This window comes from Microcaecilia unicolor, chromosome 3, assembly GCF_901765095.1.
Source record: "Microcaecilia unicolor chromosome 3, aMicUni1.1, whole genome shotgun sequence".
NCBI lineage: Eukaryota > Metazoa > Chordata > Amphibia > Gymnophiona > Siphonopidae > Microcaecilia > Microcaecilia unicolor.
The window spans coordinates 185,115,828-185,136,620 of NC_044033.1; the positions used below are offsets into that span (position 1 = coordinate 185,115,828).

A 20,793-nucleotide genomic window follows, 5' to 3' on the forward strand; every position below is an offset into this window, starting at 1 on the left:
GGCTGAAATGTTTTTCCCTTGGTCAGGTTGTCCTGGGTCATCCACTAGCTTAGTGTCTGGCAGGTGGATATGCTAACCTGAAGCTCGAGAGACACCAATGTTGGTTTTAGTATCAATGGAGGTACCACTGTATTGGGTGCATATAAAGCCTGGTGTGTTGAACAACGTAGGTGGCTGCTGCCACGTGCCCCAAGAGACATAGAAGAGCTCTCACTGTTGTGTCTTTGTTGGAAGAGATGTGCCTGGCCAGGGTGATGATGGAGTCAGCCCGCATGGCTGGCAGGAAGGTTTTGGCCAGGTTGGTGTGCATTTCTAGTTAAGGCCAACGTCTGTGATCGTGAGAGGTGAGACTTCCCCCATATTTATGAGGAAGCCTAGGTTCTGGAGCAAGGACATGGCAGACTAGAGTGAGGCTTTGGTCTCCCACGGTGCGTGTCCCATAATTAGCCAGCCATCCAGGTATGGGAATACACAAATTTCTTGTTGGGGTAAGTGCGCTTCTACCACCACCGTGCACTTTGTGAACATTCGTGGTGCTGTTGAGAGGCCAAAAGAGAGAACTTTGTATTGGAAGTGTTTGTCTTGTATCCTGAAGCCAGAGGTATTTCCTCTGGAAACGGTGCATCCAGTATGTGTGTATGCATCTTGGAGGTCCAAGGCAGCCAGCCAGTCATCGGGCTGGAGGGAGGGGTAAGACGGTGCCCAGGGAGTGCATCCAGAAGTGCTCTTTATGGATGCATTCATTCAGCTTGCAGAGGTCCAGAATTGGATGGTGATCCTGGTTCTTTTTGCTGATGAGGAAGTAGCGTGAGTAGAATCCTTGGTTGATTTCCCTTTGCTGGGACTGGTTCCTATGTCCCTGTTAGGAGGAGGGCATTTACTTCCTGAAGGAGGTGTGTTTTCAAGTGTTCTGACTCGTTGGTTGGCTGTGGTGGTTTGGTCAGTGTGGAGTAATGGAAGTGGATGCAGTAGCCCCTCTTGATAATGTTCAGCACCCACTGATCGGCGGCTCTATCCACGTCATTCTTTATTGTTGGTACCATTTTTATTGGACCTCACTTATATTTTCAAAGATGCCGGCTTGTGTAGCATACGGATGTACACGGAGGACGTATTGCTTTCATCTAATTAGTTCTAAATATAATTATTGTGTCATTTGGAGGGGCTGGTAATATGGACTCACTCTATTCTGATGTTTTCACCTAGTGAAAGGTCACCAAAACAGACATTTTGAGTATCAGGTGCTTAACAATCAGACAAGTACAGTAAAAAAAAAAAAAAAAAAAATCATTAATTAGGAGTGTTTAACATCTTTTTTTTTCCTGTGCCAACATCAAAAGAAAAAGATGGTATGTGGGAACTTGCTCCTTTTGCTTTGTGGAACACAGTGTTATATATTATAAAAATGTACTTCCCCCTTTTTTTTTTTTTTAATTACTACTCTTTTACAGCGAAGGTAGTGAATAATGAGGGAAGGGATTCCTTCATGCAGAACTGTCCAGAGTCAGTCTAAATGTGCCAACATTGTCTAGTTCAGCACAGTATTAGCTGCCAAGTTCATACAATGTTAATTATTTTCAGTGGAAAAAAAACTGTTGGCTCAAGCTGCTTGCTATGAATATTCAAGCACTGTTTCATTGTTGCTACCAAGTATTACATATTAAGGGCATTTGTTTTAATTCATTTATCTAATCCTTACATGCACATGATTTTGTTTTTAAAACCCAAAGGTTTCCAATCGGGTGTAGCGATGGGGGGGCCACGGGGGCCTGAGCCCCTGCAAATTTCATCCGAGCCCTTGGTTTGGCTGGTGGGGGTCCCCAACCCACACCGGCTGAAGCCTTCTTCAGCACCGGTCTCCAGCGCAGCCATGTTTGCTGCCCTGCTCTTCTTTCTTCTTGCGCCTCCTGTACACGTGAAACTGAGGAGAGTCAGCTTGTACAGGAGGCGAAAGAAGAGCAGGGCAGCGAACATGGCTATGCTGGAGACTGGTGCTGAAGAAGCATCCCCACCAGCAAAGGTAGTTTTTTGTGAGGGGAGGAGGTGGGGTGGCACTCAAAATGTGCCCCCAACCTCTGGCCCCCTCCCACTGTGAGGTCTGGCTATGCCCCTGGTTTCAATGATAGCATTGTGCTTATTTGAATTAGTTTTTCTGTACAAGTTTTGCTTGTCAGGTGTTCAGTGCTGTGTGTGGTAGTGCTATACAGATGTTGTTAATAATAATAATAATTTGTCTTTGAAATAAAAAAAATATTAAAATACATCTTGTCAACAAGGGGCCCCACCGAACTGGTCTGCAGCAGAGGGCTCCTAATTGCTAAGTCCAGCCCTGCAGAGAGCCATTGGTCCTGCCTGCAAGAAGAAACGTTCCCAATGGCTTTTCTTTACTACTACTACTACTACTACTTATCATTTCAATAGCGCTGTACAGCCTACACAGTTCTTGCCTCCTGTGTCTGTGTGCCTGGAGACACGCGGGCACGGTCTTAAGCACGATTCCGCATGGTGTGCTCCGAGGCACAAGACATATACAGATCGTGGGAGTCCCGGGTGCTCATCTTCTTCCTGCATTCTGAACACATCTTAAAAACCTGGGGGGGGGGGGGGGGGGGGGGGGGGGGGGGGGGGGGGGGGGGGGGGGGGTTCAGGCAGCCTGTTTCTTTCTTCCTTCGAGGGTAGGTTGCTGTTTTATTTGGATTCTTTGGTGGAGAGCTGAGAACTCAACGGGATAGAGCAGCAGAAACTTGTAGAGGAAGTGGGAATCCCGGGTGTCTAGTCCACCTTCAGGGACAACCCACACGCATGCTCAGAAAATGAGAGGAGAAAAAAAAAAAAAGGCTCTGATCTATTGGAGAACATCTCCGTCCAATGGGAGCCGTCAGGGGACGACACCTACATGTGCTTTGACTCATCCTGCTGCTTGTCTTAAACGAAACTGTCCTTATTACTGAGTTTTCATTCAGCGGATCACTATTATCCGTTCGCTTTATGCGAGTGGGAGAGGACGGCTTTTGGGAATCGCGGGCAGGTCTCTGCCAGAGGGCAAAGGCAGCAAGAGGAGGCTACTTGCGTAGGATTTTTCTGTATGGGATTCCAACTGGGGTAGATGGTGCTGCTGCTGCTGCCTGGCTGACCACGTCCTGATCCCAGCCACAGGCATGACGGTGGCACGCTTCTGGACCTGGGCTGTTCTGCTTCTTTGGACTGGCCACGATCCTGTCACTTCCCAGGCAGGTAAGGTGGCACGCATGACTTTCAGTCTATCGCCCTGTGAAAATCGGAAGGGGCAGCAGGACTGATTTGTCCCACGGGCAAGAAGTGAAAGCCTCAGAAACTGGAATAAATCACAGTGTCGGGGCTCTTTATGGCTGAGTGGGTTGCTTGCCTTTCATGTTTGGTTGGTTAAGTGGCTTTGAACCTGCTCTAGGGAGAAGAAAAACCTGTTCTGCCCGTGGGAGCATTTTGAATTTATTGTTTTGACCCCCCCCCCCCCCTGCTGTTTAGCTGTCACCTAACCCTGAGAAGGTGTGTCTTATGGATTTTCTAGTAAAGGGGGGAAATGGGACTCGATATACCGCCTTTTGCAACTACATTCAAAGCGGTTTACATATATTCAGGTACTTTGTACCAGGGGCAATGGAGGGTTAAGTGACTTGCCCAGAGTCACAAGGATCTGCAGTGGGAATGGAACTCAGTTCCCCAGGATCAAAGTCCACTGCACTAACCACTAGGCTACTCCTCCACAGGCTCTAAACACCAATGGAAGAGCAACTGGTTTTAAAGCTGCCTAGGATGCAATTTATCGTCTGCACTGGTCAAAATTAATTTAAGTGACTTCATCGATTAATGATTAGCTCAAATATTTATATATATTTTTTAACTGACCATTTGTGTTTCCAGCTCATTTGAGAGAGCAGCCTTAATATTTTCTACTGTTTGCAAATTCCGTTTAGTGTACTGGTTCATTCGCTTTTTCTTGATCTGGTGTATTAGCGAAACAGTTACGTCTTTTGGCAAGCAGAAATGAACAACAAATAAGGAAGTGAGGACAGGCATTTAATGGGGGGGGGGTGGGGGGGGGGAAGAGAAAGTAAATCTCTCTCATCCCCAACCTTCCCGGTTTGTTTAAATATTCCGGAGGAAAGGTATTTTTGCAATGTGGTTAGGGTGGTGGACTTTGGTGGTCCTGGGGAACTGAGTTCGATTCCCACTTCAGGCACAGGCAGCTCCTTGTGACTCTGGGCAAGTCACTTAACCCCCTCCATTGCCCCAGGTACAAATAAGTACCTGTATATAATATGTAAGCTGCATTGAGCCTGCCATGAGTGGGAAAGCGCAGAGTACAAATGTAACAAAAAAAAATGTAAGTAAAGAAAACACTAATGCTGAGAGGTGTGCGACCAAGTGAAAACTGTCTGCGGCTTCACTGTCCCAGTTTCCTTTCCCTGGGAGTTTTTCAAACAATCTTTGAACACATGCTGTGAGGGAAATACTTATCAGAGAGGCAACGTTTTATGTAAAAATATCCACCAAAGAGTTTAATTAGAGAATTAATTGTGTATACCAACAATTGTGTTTTTCAAAGTATTTCTGTATTTTCTTAAGCTAGTCTGTATGCCCAGAGACATTGCTGTGTCATCTCTAATAATTATTTATAAGCATGCCCATGCTTCTTGCAGCATATTAAAATGAAAAGGCTCAGTTTATATGTATATATATATCTATATCTCCATGTTAGGTTATGGCTAAGTGAGATTTTTCTATGCTTCATTAATAGTAAGGCTGCACTGATATCTCCTGAAAGCCTTAATGGAGTAATATTGTAACAGGTGAACTATAAAGACAGGATAGACAAATTACAATGATCTTGTAAAGGACATTTTTTTGAATCAATGGGTCATGGAGGAAAATAAATACGCACTTGATTCCAGAGAAAGAGACCTACAGATCGAAAAAAAAAAACTGTACTATATTGAGAACGGTTTATTTGCTGATTTTTTTAAAGTCAGCTACGTAAGGAAATCTGTTTTTTTTTTTTGTTGTTGTTGTTTTCTTGTCCTTTAAATGTGTGTTGTTTTTTTTATGGTTAACTTCCTTCAATGCTCAGAGTGAAAGGAAAAAAAAAACAAACTCTCTCTGAGCTATTGGAGAGCATCTCCATCCAATGAGAGCCGTCAGGGGACGACACCTACATGGCTCTGACTCATCCTGCTTGTCCTGGGAGAGAAACTTAAGTTGTTACGGAGCTTTGATTTAAGGGGGGGGGGGGGGTCACTACTATTATCCATTGGCTTTCTGCAACTGGGAGAGGAGGGCTTGGGAATCGCGGGCAGATCCCTGCCAGAGGGCAAAGGAAGCCAGAAGAAAGAGGCCACTTGTTTTTGGCACTTTTCTGTATGGGATTCTAACTCTGGCTGACCCCCATGTCCTGATCCCAGCCACAAGCATGACGGTGGCAAGCTTCTGGACCTGGGTTGTACTGCTGTTTTGGACCGGGCACGATCCTGTCACTTGCCAGGCAGGTAGGTGGCACGCATGACTTTCAGTCTGTCGCCCAAGGGGGCAGCACCCAAATAAATGCACGCATGCAGCAGGACTGATTTGTCCCACGGGCAAGAAGTGAAAGCCTCAGAAACGAATAAATCAGTGTCGGGACCTCTTTATGGCTGAGTGGCTTGCTTGCGTCTCATGTTTGATTAAGTGGCTTTGAACCTGCTCTAGGGAGCAGAAAAACCTGTTCCGCCCGTGGGAGCATTTCGAATTTATTGTTTTCGTAATTTGTTCAGGGTTTAGTGACCCCTGCTGCTGTTAGCTGCCAGCTAGCCCTGAGAAGGTGTGTCATACAGGATTTGCTAGTTAACTAACCCCAATCGATGAGCCACTGGTTTTAAAGCTGCCTAGGATGCAATGTATCGTCTGCACTGATCAAAATTTCTATATTCAAAGTGCTTTGTAAGTCTAAAGAGCCCTTTTACCAAGCTGTGGGGAAAGGGCCCTTGCAAGGCCCCCTTTACCGCAGAGGGTAAAAAGGCCGAAAACAAGAAATGACAGTGCAGTAAGTTCACACCTGCCATGCGGCTATTTCTGGGGGGGGGGGGGAGAGCACTTACTGCCACCCACTGAGGTAGTGGTAAGGTGAGGTAACCCGGCAGTATGGTGCACGCTGGGGGTAGAATCATCGCCAGGCTGCTGCAGTAGCCTGGGAGTAGTTCTGGCTTTGCACAGGGCAACCCTTTCGTAAAAGGGCCCCCCTAAGTGCTTTGAAAATGAGCCCCTTAATCGATCAATGATCAGTTAATGAGTGGAATGGAACGGGTCGATGTGGAGCGTCTGTTTACGCTTTCCAAAAATGCTAGGACAAGGGGGCATGCGATGAAGCTGCAGTGTGGTAAATTTAAAACGAATCTGAGGAAAAGTTTTCTTCACTCAACGTGTAGTTAAACTCTGGAATTCGCTGCCAGAACAGGTGGTTAAGGTGGTTAACTTAGTGGACTTCAAAAAAGGGTTGGACGGCTTCCTGGAGGAAAAAGCCATAGAATGTTATTGAATGGACGATGGAATAATACAGTATTTCTAGGATGGGCGGGACAAATTGCTTGTTCTTTTGGCCACTGTCGGTGACAGGGTGCTCGGCTCGATGGACCCTTGGTCTGTCCCAGCATGGCGATGCTTATGTACTTATGTACTTCTAATATTTATTCTTTTAAAACTGACCAGTTGTGTTTCCCGCTCATTTGAGAGATCTAGCCTTAATATTTTCTAATGATTGTTAATTCCATTCGGAGGCGTATTTTCAAAGCACAGACTTACAAAGTTCCACAGGTTACTAAGTGCTTTGAAAATGAGCCCCTTAGTGTACTGGTTCATTCTCTTTTTCTTGATCTGGTGTAAGTAGCGAAGCAGTTATGTCTTTTGCCAAGCAGAAATGAACAACAAATAAGGAAGTACAGATAGGCATTTAATTGGGGGGAAAAAAGTAAATCTCTCTCATCCCCACCCTTCCTGGTTAGTTTAAATATTCTGGAGGAAAGGTACTTTTGCAATCAAATTTTAAGTAAACACTGATGCTGAGAGATGTACAGCCAAATGAAAACTGTCTGTGGCTTCACTTCCCCAGTTTCCTTTCCCTGGGCGTTTTTCAAACAAGCTTTGAACACCCAAGAAACAATGCTATGAGGGGAAGAGAGACAACATTATATGTAAAATATCCACCAAAGAGTTTAATTAGAGAATTAATTGTGTATACCAACAATTGTGTTTTTCAAAAGTGTTTCTGTATTTTCTTAAGCTAGTCTGTCTGTATGCCCAGAGACATTTGCTGTGTCATCTCTAACACTTGTTTATAAACATGCTCATGCTTCTTGCAGCATATTAAAATGAAAAGGCTCAGTTTTATATAGTTTTTTTTCATTGAGAAAAGAATACATGTTAGTTATGGGTAAGCAAGATTTTTCTATGCATCATTAATGGTAAGGTTGCATTGATGGAGCACGCAGCATTGTAACAGGTGAAGTATAAAGACAGGATAGACAAATGACGAATGATCTTGTAACGAACAATTTTTTTAATCACTGGTCTTTTGGGTCAGGCAGGAAAATAAATCTACATCCCAGAGGATGAGACCAGCAGATCAAAGAAACTAACAGGTTGATATGTTGAGGACGGTTTATTTGCTTATTTTTATTACATTTGTACCCCGCGCTTTCCCACTCATGGCAGGCTCAATGCGGCTTACATGGAGCAATGGAGGGTTAAGTGACTTGCCCAGAGTCACAAGGAGCTGCCTGTGCCTGAAGTGGGAATCGAACTCAGTTCCCCAGGACCAAAGTCCGCCACCCTAACCACTAGGCCACTTGTTTTAGTTAACCACATAAGCAAGTCTGTTATTTTTTCTTGTCTATGGTTAGCCTTGTTCATAGTTGTGTCCTATAAACCAGACTTCTCCAGTGCTGTAAGACATGATAATAACAGTCTAACTTATTTCTAATGATTCTGCTTAGAAATTAGAGGGGGAAAGGATGGAACTGAGGAAGGGGGGTGGTGGAGCCTTCTCATGTCTGGCTATTTAAAAAAAAATTTACATGAGAGAGAAGAAGAAAACACAGCAGTGTGTGTGTGTGTTTGTTTTTTCTCTCTCCAACTCTTCTGTTTCTTGGTGGTTAAGACTCTTAACTTTGTGGAATTCTGTAATTATTGTATTGCATAAGACACTGAGAATACAAATACCAAAGCTTCTCGGCTACATGATGGTTTTTCAAGTATCAAAAAAGAAGCCCTTAAAGCCTCTTGTATGTAGATTGAGTTCTTGGGGCTCCATTTTTGTAATCCTTTAGGGCAGCCTATTTTAGGTGGTTGCATAAGTGGTTAGATTGTTTAGAACTACAAGTGCAGTTTTGTAGGTCACCTGTTGCTCCTTTGTTCGAGTTGTCAGCCCTGGTTATTGGATTGACAGCCTCCACTCATTAATGTTTGGGCAGATGCAGGAAAAGAAGACCCAGAGCAGCAGTGGATGATACAGAAAGATTGCCGCCCTGTGGGTGGGTGGGGATGCAGCGGTAAGTCTGGTCAATGGTAGTTTCACTCTGCTCAGGATCTGAAAATCTCCCCTGTCAGCTCCCCTGCTTTATTGCTGCAGTCTGACATCCTATTACTGTGATTTTCAAAGTGAGCGGTGCCACCCCTTGGGGGTGTTGGACTAATCTAGGGGGGCGTTGGAAGACTAGGTGGCGGCATGGGGGTGCTGCATTGTCTTAGGGGGATGCTGGAAAGATAAGCACAGTACTTGAACAACTAAGTAGTAAATAGGTATATACTTTGTGCAATACAGATTGTATACTGTGTGAGCATATGGTTTGCTCTGTTTGCACCTCCGCAAATAAAATGTGCAGAGCATTGCATGAGAAGTCAGTATAGTACCAGCTGCCACTTGGGTAAGTGTTGAAAGCATTACTGCAAGTAGATGTCTTTTTTTTTAATTATTATTATTTTTAGCCAGGGGCATAGGTAGGTGGGGCATGGCCCCTCCCCCCCCCCCCCCCCCCCCCGCTGCCAACCCTCCCCTGCCACATTCAACCCCCCTGCTGCCACCAACCCTCTCCCGCCGCCGCTGTCAGGTACCTTTGCTGGTGGGGGTCTCCAACCCCCGCTAGCCGAAGTCCTCTTCAGCGCTGGTCTCTGGCACGTTGCTGATCTGGATTCTGTTTCTGTGAGTCCTGCACGTAGGAACGTGCAGGACGTCAGGACTCACAGAATACAGATCAGCGAACGTGCCGGACTCAGAGACCGGTGCTGAAGGGGACTTCGGCTAGTGAGGGTTGGAGACCCCTGCCAGCAAACGTACCTGGCGGTGGCGGGGGAAGGGGCACCGCTGGCAGGGGGGGGGGCTAAAATGAACCCCCTCACCTTGAGCTCTGGACCCCCCTACCGCCGAAGTCTGGCTACGCCCTTGTTTTTAGTTGGTTAGCTTGGTTCAGTATTGAACCAGGTGACCTGTACTTACTAAAGAAGTAAGACTTTTTTAAATATTTTTTTGTATTATTTTTAAACCATTTTATCAACATGGTAGCTTGGCGAATAGCCCCGCCTATAACCTGCTTATGCATCAAGCCCATCCATCCCATTAAACATGTTCAATAGATCAAGTAGGTCCACTGTTTTATTACAATTGTTTTTTGTGTTGTAAATTAAATACAGAATTTCAATTCCATCATTAATGTTATTAAATGATATTATTTGTTATTAAATAAAAGCTTTAATCAAAATTTTGAATAATTTGAGTAATAGCTTCACTGGTTGAGAGCAGGGGCACTGTAATAAATTTATGGAATCAAGGGGGTGGTGGGCCAAAAACGTTTGAGAACCACTGTCCTCTCATGCACACTAGCTTGTGCCTTTTCTCAGGATCTGTACAGAGTGGTCAGCCAGATAGAGATTATGATGGAGGTGGGCATTTTGTAATGACTCACAGGCAGATACCTAAGAATAAATGAGACACTCTCTTCCGCACTCTCCTTTTTTTTTGGTGTGTGTGTGTGCGTTTGATGCTTGCAGATTTGGTAGCGCTGGAGGCTAGAAAAGAACGGGTGGTGCCATAGGAGTCAACGCTTCAAGATGACTGGGGTTACTAAACCCAACTTTACAAGTCGTTGGTGAGGCCCCACTTGGAGTATTGTGTTCAGTTTTGGAGGCCGTATCTTGCTAAAGATGTAAAAAGACTGGAAGCGGTGCAAAGAAAAGCTACGAAAATGGTTATGGGATTTGTGTTGCAAACCATATGAGGAGAGACTTGCCGACCTGAACACGTATACCTTGGAGGAAAGGAGAAACAGCGGTGACATGATATAGATGTTCAAACATTTGAAAGGTATTAATTCGCAAATAAACCTTTTCCGGAAACGGGAAGGTGGTAGAACTAGAGGACATGAATTGAGGTTGAAGGGGAGCAGACTCGGGAGTAATGTCAGGAAGTATTTTTTTCACGAAAAGGGTGATGGATTCATGGAATGCCCTCCCGCGTGAAGTGGTGAGGTGAAAACGGAATTCAAACATGCATGGGATAAACACAAAGGAATCCTGTTTAGAAGGAATGGATCCACAGAATCTTAGCGGAGATTGGGTGGCAACGCTGGTAATTGGGAAGCAAAACTAGTGCTGGGCAGACTGGACAGACTTCTACAGTCTATGCCCTGATCGTGACTGAATAGATATGGTTGGGCTGGAGTGTAAATGTTTAAGGGACTTCAACGTTAGCTTCAGAACTTAGTACAAGAACAGTGCTGGGCAGACTTCTACGGTCTGTGCCCTGAGAAAGGCAAGGACAAATCAAACTCGGGTATACATATAAAGTATCACATACCATGTAGAATTAGTTTATCTTGTTGGGCAAACTGGATGGACAATAATCTGCCGTCATTTACTGTGTTACTATGTAATTACCCTTCCCTGGACACGGTCAAGGCGTTTTCTGAATATCAGGAGTGCTCAAGCACCCACAGAGCTGGCACCTATGGGTGGTTCAACTTCACTAGCAGCCCTCTAAGTGATGGAAGAAAATCCATTCTTTGCTTTTCCTAATAGTAATGCCACTCAAGGAAGAACTGGTGTCAAACTGCTTTTTTTGTTTGTTTTTAAGAGAGGAAAAAAGCCAAACCTTAAAAAAAAGCCAACAGCTGCCAGCTATAAGACAATGTTTGTTTGATATTGCTCCATTTCTGTCTGTAGTATGATTTATTCTTCTCATTTTTCTGTTTATTTTAACTTGTATCTGGCAATCAAGTAAAGCCTTCACCTGTGGGCTCCATGTCGGGTCCTAGAGCCCTTCTGTGGCTGAGAGTAGGATACTGCTCTCTCAGAGCTACTTGTGGTGATTTTCTTTGGTTGACCACTAGATGTCACTGTAAGAGCAAAAGAGAAAGCGTACCTCCTTCAGTGGAGGCTCGTTTCTGCACTGCCATCATTTAAGGAAGGTCAAGAAAGGAGTTCCCACTATTTTCCTTCACTCCGTGGCTTTTCTTCTAGTTTCTCCTTTTTATGTATGGGGCATGTAATTGGGTGCCCGGCTGATAGAACTAACCTCACCTGTCCAGTGAGCTGAGAAGCTTAAAATAATAGTAATAAAAAAAAAAACAGAGAAAGGCAGGTTACACCTGTTCTGAGGAATTGCTTCAGGGTTTGGGAAATGTGTGGGATCATAGTACTGCTATGCAGGTCCTGGCTTGCTTTGAATAACTTGCCTGCTCCATTCATGAAAGGTAGAAAAGTGCACAGCCCAGGAAGTCTTCCATAACCATTATTAAAAACCACTACTTGGCTTCGCAGGACTAGAATAGCAGTGGGTTATGCAGGCCAGGATTGTAGTGCATTGACAGTGTGTGTCATTCCAGCACTGTGACAAGCAAAGGGGTTGGGGTAGAAGTGTGAGAAGTTATCAAAGGGACACAACAGCAGTTACTGAGCATTCCACTGGTTTGGGGTTAGGAGTTTCTTAATGTGTTTTGCTCACATAAGGTGAGTCACCAATTCTTTGTGTACTTCTTCATTTCTGGCTGCCCACATCTGAGGAGGATGAGGGTCTGTGTGGCGGGCAGCAGTAGGGGAGCCGCACAATGGATGCTTGATGCAGTCCCTTAGACAATTTCCTGCGAGTTCTTGTGGTCCCCAGGGCTGATAAAGCCCCAGGGACAAGCACTTTAAACTGCAAAGGAAGGGAGCCTTTCCAGCACAATGGAAAGCTGGAGTTCAGGAGTTCAGCTGATTATACACAGCGCTGGAATTTCAACCTTGCATAGAGAAAGAGAGAAACATTTATAGGTCGTCTGTGAACAGTTAGGGGGCAGAAACCTTTCAGAAAGCTACTGCCATTTTATACTGTGTCATTGGGTGGGATCATACTAGAGCTGTGGTTAGGGCCCATGAAAGGCTATTAAATGCCCTAGGCGAATCTTCAGTCTTGCCTCTGCCCCCAACTATCTTTCATGCCCCTACCTGTACTCCCCTTCCCCCTCCTGTGTTCAATAGTCATGATTGTTTTGGGAAGGGTGATGGTGGAATAGTCCTGTAAAATGTATAGTTTTGACATCACAAGCAAGGAAGGCAATTTCCAAGAGCCATTGGCATCGTAAATAGACTGTTTTGAAAATACCTACCCTCCCTGTGGGTAAAAGTGCATGCTGGTGGCTTTCAGTTGTCTGACTGCCGAGATCTATGTTTTTGCTTTGACTGCTGCTGCTGTTTGCCATCTCTCCCCCTCAGAAGCTGCTGCCCTAGGTGACTGCCTAATGTACCTGATAGGTAAACTGGCCTTGGCTGTGGTGGGATGAGAAGTATGAGACTGCAGGATAAAGCCCATCTAGTCCACCTATTCTCACCTCCTGCTCATAACTGATATCCTTTCCCCTCCTCAAAGAATCTCTGTGCTTGTCACTCTGTCACCATTCCTATCTCGACTGTCTCCATCAGGAGGCCATTCCATGCATCCACTACCCTGTCTGTGAAGAAATAGTTGCTCTTATCTTCATTTCATGACACTGTTCTAGAACCTTCTTTCCATTTAAAGAGGATCTCTTCCTCTGCTTTTATACTTTGGCGATATTTAAATGTCTGTATTACAGCTCCCCTTTCCCTCCTTTTGTTCATGCCCCTATGGGGGTAGTTCTCAGAAGCTCATCTAAAGTCTTTAATTGCCAATAATATTACATTTCAATTGGAAAAACAAAGATTTGGGGGGATAATTTTTAAGGCGTACTTATCTTTCGAACCCCATGTGAATCAAATATTAAAGAGAGGATTTTATTATATGAAAAGATTGAGGAGATTGAGATCTAACTTGAATTTCAATGCTTTTGACTTTTGGTACAATCATTCATTTTATCTCACATAGATTATTGTAAGGCAATACTAGTAGGTTTATCAGAAGGCTTATGGAAAAAAAAATCCAGACACTTCAGAACACAGCTGCCAGATTGATTTGCACTTCTACCCGTTATGAATCAGCTGCTCCACTTTTATGAAAATTACACTGGTTGCCTGTGAGGGCATGAACTGTGTTTAAATTGAGCATAATTACTTTTTCTGTTTTAAATGGTTTTGTTCCTGCATATTTGTCAGATCTTGTGGTCCTATCATGACATCATGGAGTTTTAGCTGTCTGATTGGCTCTTTTATTACAGTATCCTAATTCTAAGGGTGTCATTTATAGGTCTGTTTTTGATGGATTATTTTCCTTTCAGTCTGTGAAATAGTGGAATTCCTTATCAGTGAATATTAGAATATTGGTCAGACTAAATGTTTAAGAAAGCTCTTAAAACCTGTCTATTCAAACTATTGGAAGGCTTCTTAAAGGAAAAATCCATAGACCATTATTATAATGGACTTTGGGAAAATCCACTGATTATTTCTAGGATAAGCAGCATAAAATGTATTGAACTTTTTTGGGATCTTGCCAGGTATTTGTGATCTGGATTGGCCACTGTTGGAAACAGGATGCTGGGCTTGTCCCAGTATGGCAATACTTATGTACTTATGTATTCGATAAATAATGTAAAGTATTTTTAAACTATGTAGCACGCAAGGAATGCCTTGTAAATTTTGTCGTATTGTAAACCTCAGAGAACTCCTGTGTTGGGACCTTACGGGGTATAAGTGCCAATGTAAATATGCCAAGACGGAGCCAGGCCCGGGGGGAGGGGCCCAGCAATGTTTTCCAAATCTCCTCTAAGGTAAATGATGCAGGTCTTACAGGCTCAAATCCAGTGGACTAGGGCACCACAGGCCACTCCTCCGACTCAGAGAGACCTGGGGTCTTTGCTCCTCCGACTCAGAGAGACCTGCCGTCTTTGCTCCTCCGACTCAGAGAGACCTGCCGTCTTTGCTCCTCCGACTCAGAGAGACCTGCCGTCTTTGCTCCTCCGACTCAGAGAGACCTGCCGTCTTTGCTCCTCCGACTCAGAGAGACCTGCCGTCTTTGCTTCTCTGACTCAGAGAGACCTGCCGTCTTTGCTTCTCCGACTCAGAGAGACCTGCCGTCTTTGCTCCTCCGACTCAGAGAGACCTGCCGTCTTCGCTCCTCCAACTCAGAGAGACCTGGCATTTTCATCTGAGCTTCTTGAACGATGGTTCCGTTGCCGCCAGTTTTGCCTACCGGCCCCAGCAGAGTTGCATTTTGCAATTCAGACGCCATAACCTCCGGTGACTCTTGCTCCTGGGAAACCCCAGTATAGCTCCTGTCGGATGGCTGCCCAGCACTGTCAAGGCTTTCTGCACTCTGCAGTGCCAGATTGGATGGTGGCACTCTGTCTTCAGGGGTGAGTGAACCACTACTGCCAAAGGATGAGGAAGGCTGAGCCCTGCCCTACGGCAGTCCAAGCGGGCTTACCTCGGTAGCTGTTGAATGCCCAGCAAACTTAGTAATTTTGCTTTGGGTGAGTACCAGAGTACTAGTTGCCACCCCAGAGCTTATGGGGGCCAATTTTCCTCGGTCTCTTAGGCATTTCAGATAGGAAACAGAGAGCTGTGAGCAACTCGTCTGCTTTCTAGGGTGCCATCTTGCCTCTCCTCTCCCATCCTATCTAACTAGTTTATGACCCAGTCACTGGAGACCATAAGTAAAGGTATAGTATAGTTCATTTTTTTCATAAGTCGCACATGCAAAACTGTATCAAACATTTGCCTGGAATTCAAGTATTTTACATCTGGCTTCTCCCCTGAACTCCTCCTCTGGTCATCCAATCAGAAAACTGATTACATTTTTCTAACAAGTCCAACCTCTAGTAAAAACTATGTTTCCTCAGACCTTGTAATTCCAAAGACTCCTGAAACTGACTATCCTCTGTTTTAGAGCAAATCAATGAATTTGTCTACCCGCAAGGTCAGACTAATTGTCCTGTAGCTCCTGGTCTTTTCATAAGTACATAAGTAATGCCACTCTTGGAAAAGACCAAGGGTCCATTGAGCCCAGCATCCTATCCACGACAGCGGCCAATCGAGGCCAAGGGCACCTGGCAAGCTTCCCAAACGTACAAACATTCTATACATGTTATTCCTGGAATTGTGGATTTTTCCCAAGTCCATTTAGTGTTTATGGACTTGTCCTTTAGGAAACCGTCTAACCCCTTTTTAAACTCTGCTAAGCTAACCGCCTTCTCCACGTTCTCCGGCAACGAATTCCAGAGTTTAATTATGCATTGGGTGAAGAAACATTTTCTCCGATCTGTTTTAAATTTACTACACTGTAGTTTCATCGCATGCCCCCTAGTCCTAGTATTTTTGGAAAGCGTGAACAGACGCTTCACATCCACCTGTTCCATTCCACTCATTATTTTATATACCTCTATCATGTCTCCCCTCGGCCGTCTCTTCTCCAAGCTGAAAAGCCCTAGCCTCCTTAGTCTTTCTTCATAGGGAAGTCGTCCCATCCCCGCTATCATTTTAGTCGCCCTTCGCTGCACCTTTTCCAGTTCTAGTTCCACTATATCTTTCTTGAGATGTGGCGACCAGAATTGAACACAATACTCAAGGTGCGGTCGCACCATGGAGCGATATAACGGCATTATAACATCCTCACACCTGTTTTCCATACCTTTCCTAATAATACCCAACATTCTATTCACTTTCCGAGCCGCAGCAGCACACTGAGCAGAAGGTTTCAGTGTATTATCGACGACGACACCCAGATCCCTTTCTTGGTCTGTAACTCCTAACGTGGAACCTTGCATGACGTAGCTATAATTCTCCTGTTTCTCCTTTTTCTCTGTGTCCAGTCATTTGGGACAACAACTCCTGATTCCAGTGAAATGTTGAAAACATCTCACATTACTGTAGCTAGAACTTCCCTTAATATGTTAGGATGCATCTACATCCCAGTAGCCCTCCTTGTCCTTATCTGCTTTTAGCTTTACTGTCTTCTCACAAACAGCCAGTGCCAGTGTAGGAGTATTAGGCATCCTAGGCAAGCCCCCCTCCCCACAATAATCATAATTGCCCCAACATCACATCTCCCACAATAATTTGGCTAAATGGGCTATTTGAAAATTGCCCACCCTCCCTGCAGGGATAAGTATGCACTGTTTTTGTGTGTGTGTGTGTGTGTGTGTGTGTGTTTGTTTTACGCTGAATGTATCTGGTTCCCCTAGGAAGCTGCTACTCTAGGCAACTGCCTAGCTCTACCTAATGGTTGCTGGCCCAGTAAACAGTCTTCTGAGATGATTTGATATTTGTCCCATTTCCGTTCTGATGGTTTTGTGTGGTCCTACCCGGATTCTTCCACAGTGCACCCTGAACAGTGATACAGAATTTTAATTTCACATATAAAATACACGTTATATGCGTTTTAACAAACGGTGCACACTCCCTTTGCACTGTAGGTGTGGATACACAATATTGGTGTGATTTTACTACAATATGTTAATTACAAAATTAGATTATTTGCTTTTTAGGGCTTTTTCTTCTTTTGGTTGGTTTGTGCAGTAATAATGCTTGCCAGAACTTAAAAAGAAAAGCCCTTAAAAACAAATGTGTTAGTTTGGAATTAGTGCATCTTAGGAAAATAAACTGGTAGAATGTGTGTTATATTCATAGGCACGTTATACCAGCTTTATTTTTTACATAGACTCACACCATTATAGGCGTGGGTGTGTGATATGTGTAAAAATACGGTATTTGCATTCACCTCACTCCTCCTTTTTTGTTTAGGGTTTGCAGTTTGGAAGACAGCAGAAAAAAAGGCAGGAACCCTCACTCCCAGTATTGGGGCAGAATTGCAACTGGGACCTACTGCTCAGTCTGCTGATAAGCTCCAGTTAGTGCAAAAGAGCAGGAAAGGAGAGCCAGGAGCAAAGGGCAAACTCCAGGAGCAATAGGGAGTGTCCATGTCACTTTGGCCCCCCTTCCCTGCCCCTTTCTCTGCTGCTTGGAGGGCACAGTCCAGGAAAACACAGTAAAAAAAAAAACAACAACTGTGAAAGAAAGGAAGGATTAGAGGAGCACAAGTTTTACAGCCCTGGAGAAGGGGAGGGTTTCTCTTGTGCCTCTGCACTCAGGTTTCCCCTAATAGGTGCACTGTAGGCTCCTGCTCAGGGTGTGATCTACTGAAACTACTTCTCCCCTGCTGAGATTTACACACCTTTCTTCCTGGTAACTGTAACCCTTTCAGCATCCACCACTGGCCAAACACTCAGCAGTAGATAAGCTGAAATCTTCCATTAAACAGAGATCTTATGTAGGCAGCAGCAGAGTAACCCTCCCTCCTAGCACAGGGCAGTCGCAGCACGAGTGTAAGGTGCACATACACACGGGGGACCGTAAATGGAACTCAAACATGGGATGTCTATTCTGTAACGGGTGTGCACTATTTGGAGAACGGTGCTTGGTACCGGTTTCTGCACCCAGCCTGCTCGTGTAACTTCCAGCACTCAAGTTGGGCTCAGGGACCCATTATTCTATAACACTGTGTGCCCAGCCCTGCCCCTCCTATGGTCACACCCCCTTTTTGGTTGTGCGGTATGGGATTTAGACACCCAGCGTTATAGAATAGCGCACAGTCAGATGCATGTACAAAATCCTAATTGGTGCCAATTTTTCGTGCCTGTGTTTATATAAATGTTTATTAGGAGATTTAATTACGTACAACAAGAAACTAAGCAAAATAACAATCCTCTTGCCACAATACTATTAACAAAACAAAAGAATAGAAGTATGTCACCAAACATAAGAGGTATTATCAAAATAACCTGTAAAAAAAACACAACTCCACAAACCAAAATAAAAAAAAGACAAAGTTGAACAAATTGTTAATTATATATAAGTACGTAACAATGTTTAGGATGAACAAAACTTAGTTACAGGACTCTATATGTTAATATATGTTTCAGATGAGATTTGGTACGTTCAGCCATTACACGTTCATCTTTGTATATTGAACAGACATTATTCTACCAAAACACATCATTCACTTTCCATTCCACCATAACAGGTTTTCAAAGCAATCGCTGTTAAAATGTCTAGCAGTTTTGCCTGTTCATCAGTTAAGGTGTGAGTGAAACCCAGTTGGTGCCAATTAATGTTAACGATTGGTTGTTAGCATCCAATTATTGATGGTTACTAGCTCCTTAGGCAATAAAGTTGCGCTCAAATTTGGCCCTATATATAGGATGTGAGGGATACTCCTACCCTACAGGAGTCCGTACTCAACCTTTTTAAATTCAGGGCACACTTTCAAGCTTGCCTGATCCTTATGGCACACCAAACCAAACTTCACAAAGTTGTAATATTTGCTAGTCATCGGCCACTTGATTGTGAAATCCAGATAATGCAAGCTACCTGTCTATTTATATTTTAGGCTTTTTATGTTTTATTAAGTCATCATTGTTTACAACAAAAGCACAGTTAACATAAACAACATTTAAAGAGAGTGCAACAAATATGTTTTCAAATCAGCTAAAGATGACGATAATATTCCTCCTCTGGCAGATGGTATCCTCATCGGCAAGGTAGTCAAGTAACAGTCTCAAGCCTTAAGAAATCTTTTTTAAAAAAATTTTATTTCTGTCCGCTCATGTAAACGGACATTTTTTTCCATCCTTAACAACTCATTCATTTGATTTATGCCACTGAGCCAAGGTATGGTTTAGGCTTTTTAATACTGTGCATTTTATTTATTTATTAGGATTTATTTACTACCTTTTTGAAATAATTCACTCAAGGCGGTGTACAGAAAGAATAAATCAAGCATAAGCAATTTTAGTTGAGCAATTTAGGAGAAGAACATGAGGACCAGTAGGATTTAATGCAAGATGCTGATTCACTGTCTTCAGCGGTCAATGAACAATAAGAAAAATAGATCACGTCTTCCCAAATAGGCACCGCCCCTCCCCCTATCTGTAATAACTTTTTTTTTTCCTCTTGGCTCCCTTGCACTAGCAGCACTTAATCCTCAGGGATGGCTCAAAGCAATCTGTTGCCTAAGAGAAGTGAAGAGATGGTGCCCCCCCCCCCCCCAAAAAAAAGCACTCAAAAGAGAGGTACTCCTTAAAAATTGTGGTCAGGGAGAAGGTTGAAGAGGCACCCTCACTCAGAACACTAGTCAGGCAGTCCCCACCCCCCAAAAAAGCCCACAATTTATAATCCCAGTATACTAGAAGAAAAATTAAAGCTTTGCCAATGTTGATTATACTCAACAAAAATTATGTAGCCTGGAATTCTACTATAAGAAAAATACTAACTCTAGGCTCTGCAGTATCACTGTGTTAAATGCAAACATACATTCTTCATCCACATAAGCCTTCGTCACACAACAATGGACGCAGGGCATTTCTCCATAGAATTCACCATACACCAACCAAAAAGCCTGATTCTGGTTTCATCTCAGTAACAGCACCATCACCCTTCTCAAGTAGCAGACATATTATGAATTAATGCAAAACTCAACAAAAGCCACTCAGGGTCTATAGAGCTACATCAACAAGGACCTTCCTAGGAAAAGGCAGCATCATAAATATTGCACTGAATGTAGAACAGCAATATACGGATTGGGAAACTTGAACAAGCTGGATCATTCCAGATCCCTACAGACACTCAGTACTAACAGATTACCTGGCCTTGGTCACACATGCAGAAAATAAATAGATCCTTTCCAAGTGCAGGGTAGTTGACTACAAACTCAAAGTTAAAATATGTAGACAATAATTAACCTGAAACCCCCCAACTGTAGATTTGCACAACTGAAAATCACTAACCGATCCCTGTCAGACTGTGAACAGCTTAGGGCTTTCAGGTAGTATGATGCAGAAGAGAAAGGAGCTATGGGCACACAAGGGAGGATATGAATGATATTAAAAAAAAGGATTAGTTTAAGAACCTTTTTTTTTTTTTTTTTTTTTTTTTTTGGGGGGGGGGGGGGGAGTGGTGCTGTGCCATCTACAGTAGTCAAGGCTTTTTGAAGAATCCCTTCTCCCCACAGTCAGAGCTGCCAAGTTATTCAGTTCTGGGAGGGTGAGTCCAGGATTTCTGAACACCCCGTTCTGTTGCATTATGGGTAGGGTTACCATATGGCTCCAGAAAAAGGAAGACTCATTGATCCAGTCTGGGGTTTACTTCCATTGATTGGCTCAATCTGTCCTCCTTTTTCTGGAGCCATATGGTAACCCTAATTATGGGACCTGCAGCACTGATTTCAATGGTTAAAATCAGGGACTACAAATATCAGTGCTGGCCAAAAAGTCTCCCTCTTGGACCTGGATAACTTAGCAGCATGCAAGCTTCAAGTAGTTATGTGAACATGCAGAGCTGCCCAGTTCCAGG

At 43.9% G+C, this 20,793-nt stretch overlaps 1 protein-coding gene across 3 annotated transcripts in view; it reads left to right on the forward strand.

Annotated features, from left to right (window-relative positions):
• The first annotated feature begins 2,950 nt into the window (after positions 1 to 2,950).
• Positions 2,951 to 20,793, forward strand: part of ERBB3 (erb-b2 receptor tyrosine kinase 3) — a 164,978-nt gene continuing 147,135 nt past the window's right edge. The window contains exon 1 of one of the 3 annotated variants that reach the window (XM_030196749.1): positions 2,951 to 3,234. In XM_030196749.1, coding sequence (XP_030052609.1) covers positions 3,159 to 3,234 — 76 coding nt within the window. In that variant the 5' untranslated portion in view covers positions 2,951 to 3,158. Of the gene's footprint in view, positions 3,235 to 5,337; positions 5,523 to 8,448; positions 8,556 to 20,793 lie in introns of those variants that run through there. The other 2 variants (XM_030196750.1, XM_030196751.1) reach the window with 2 other exon arrangements.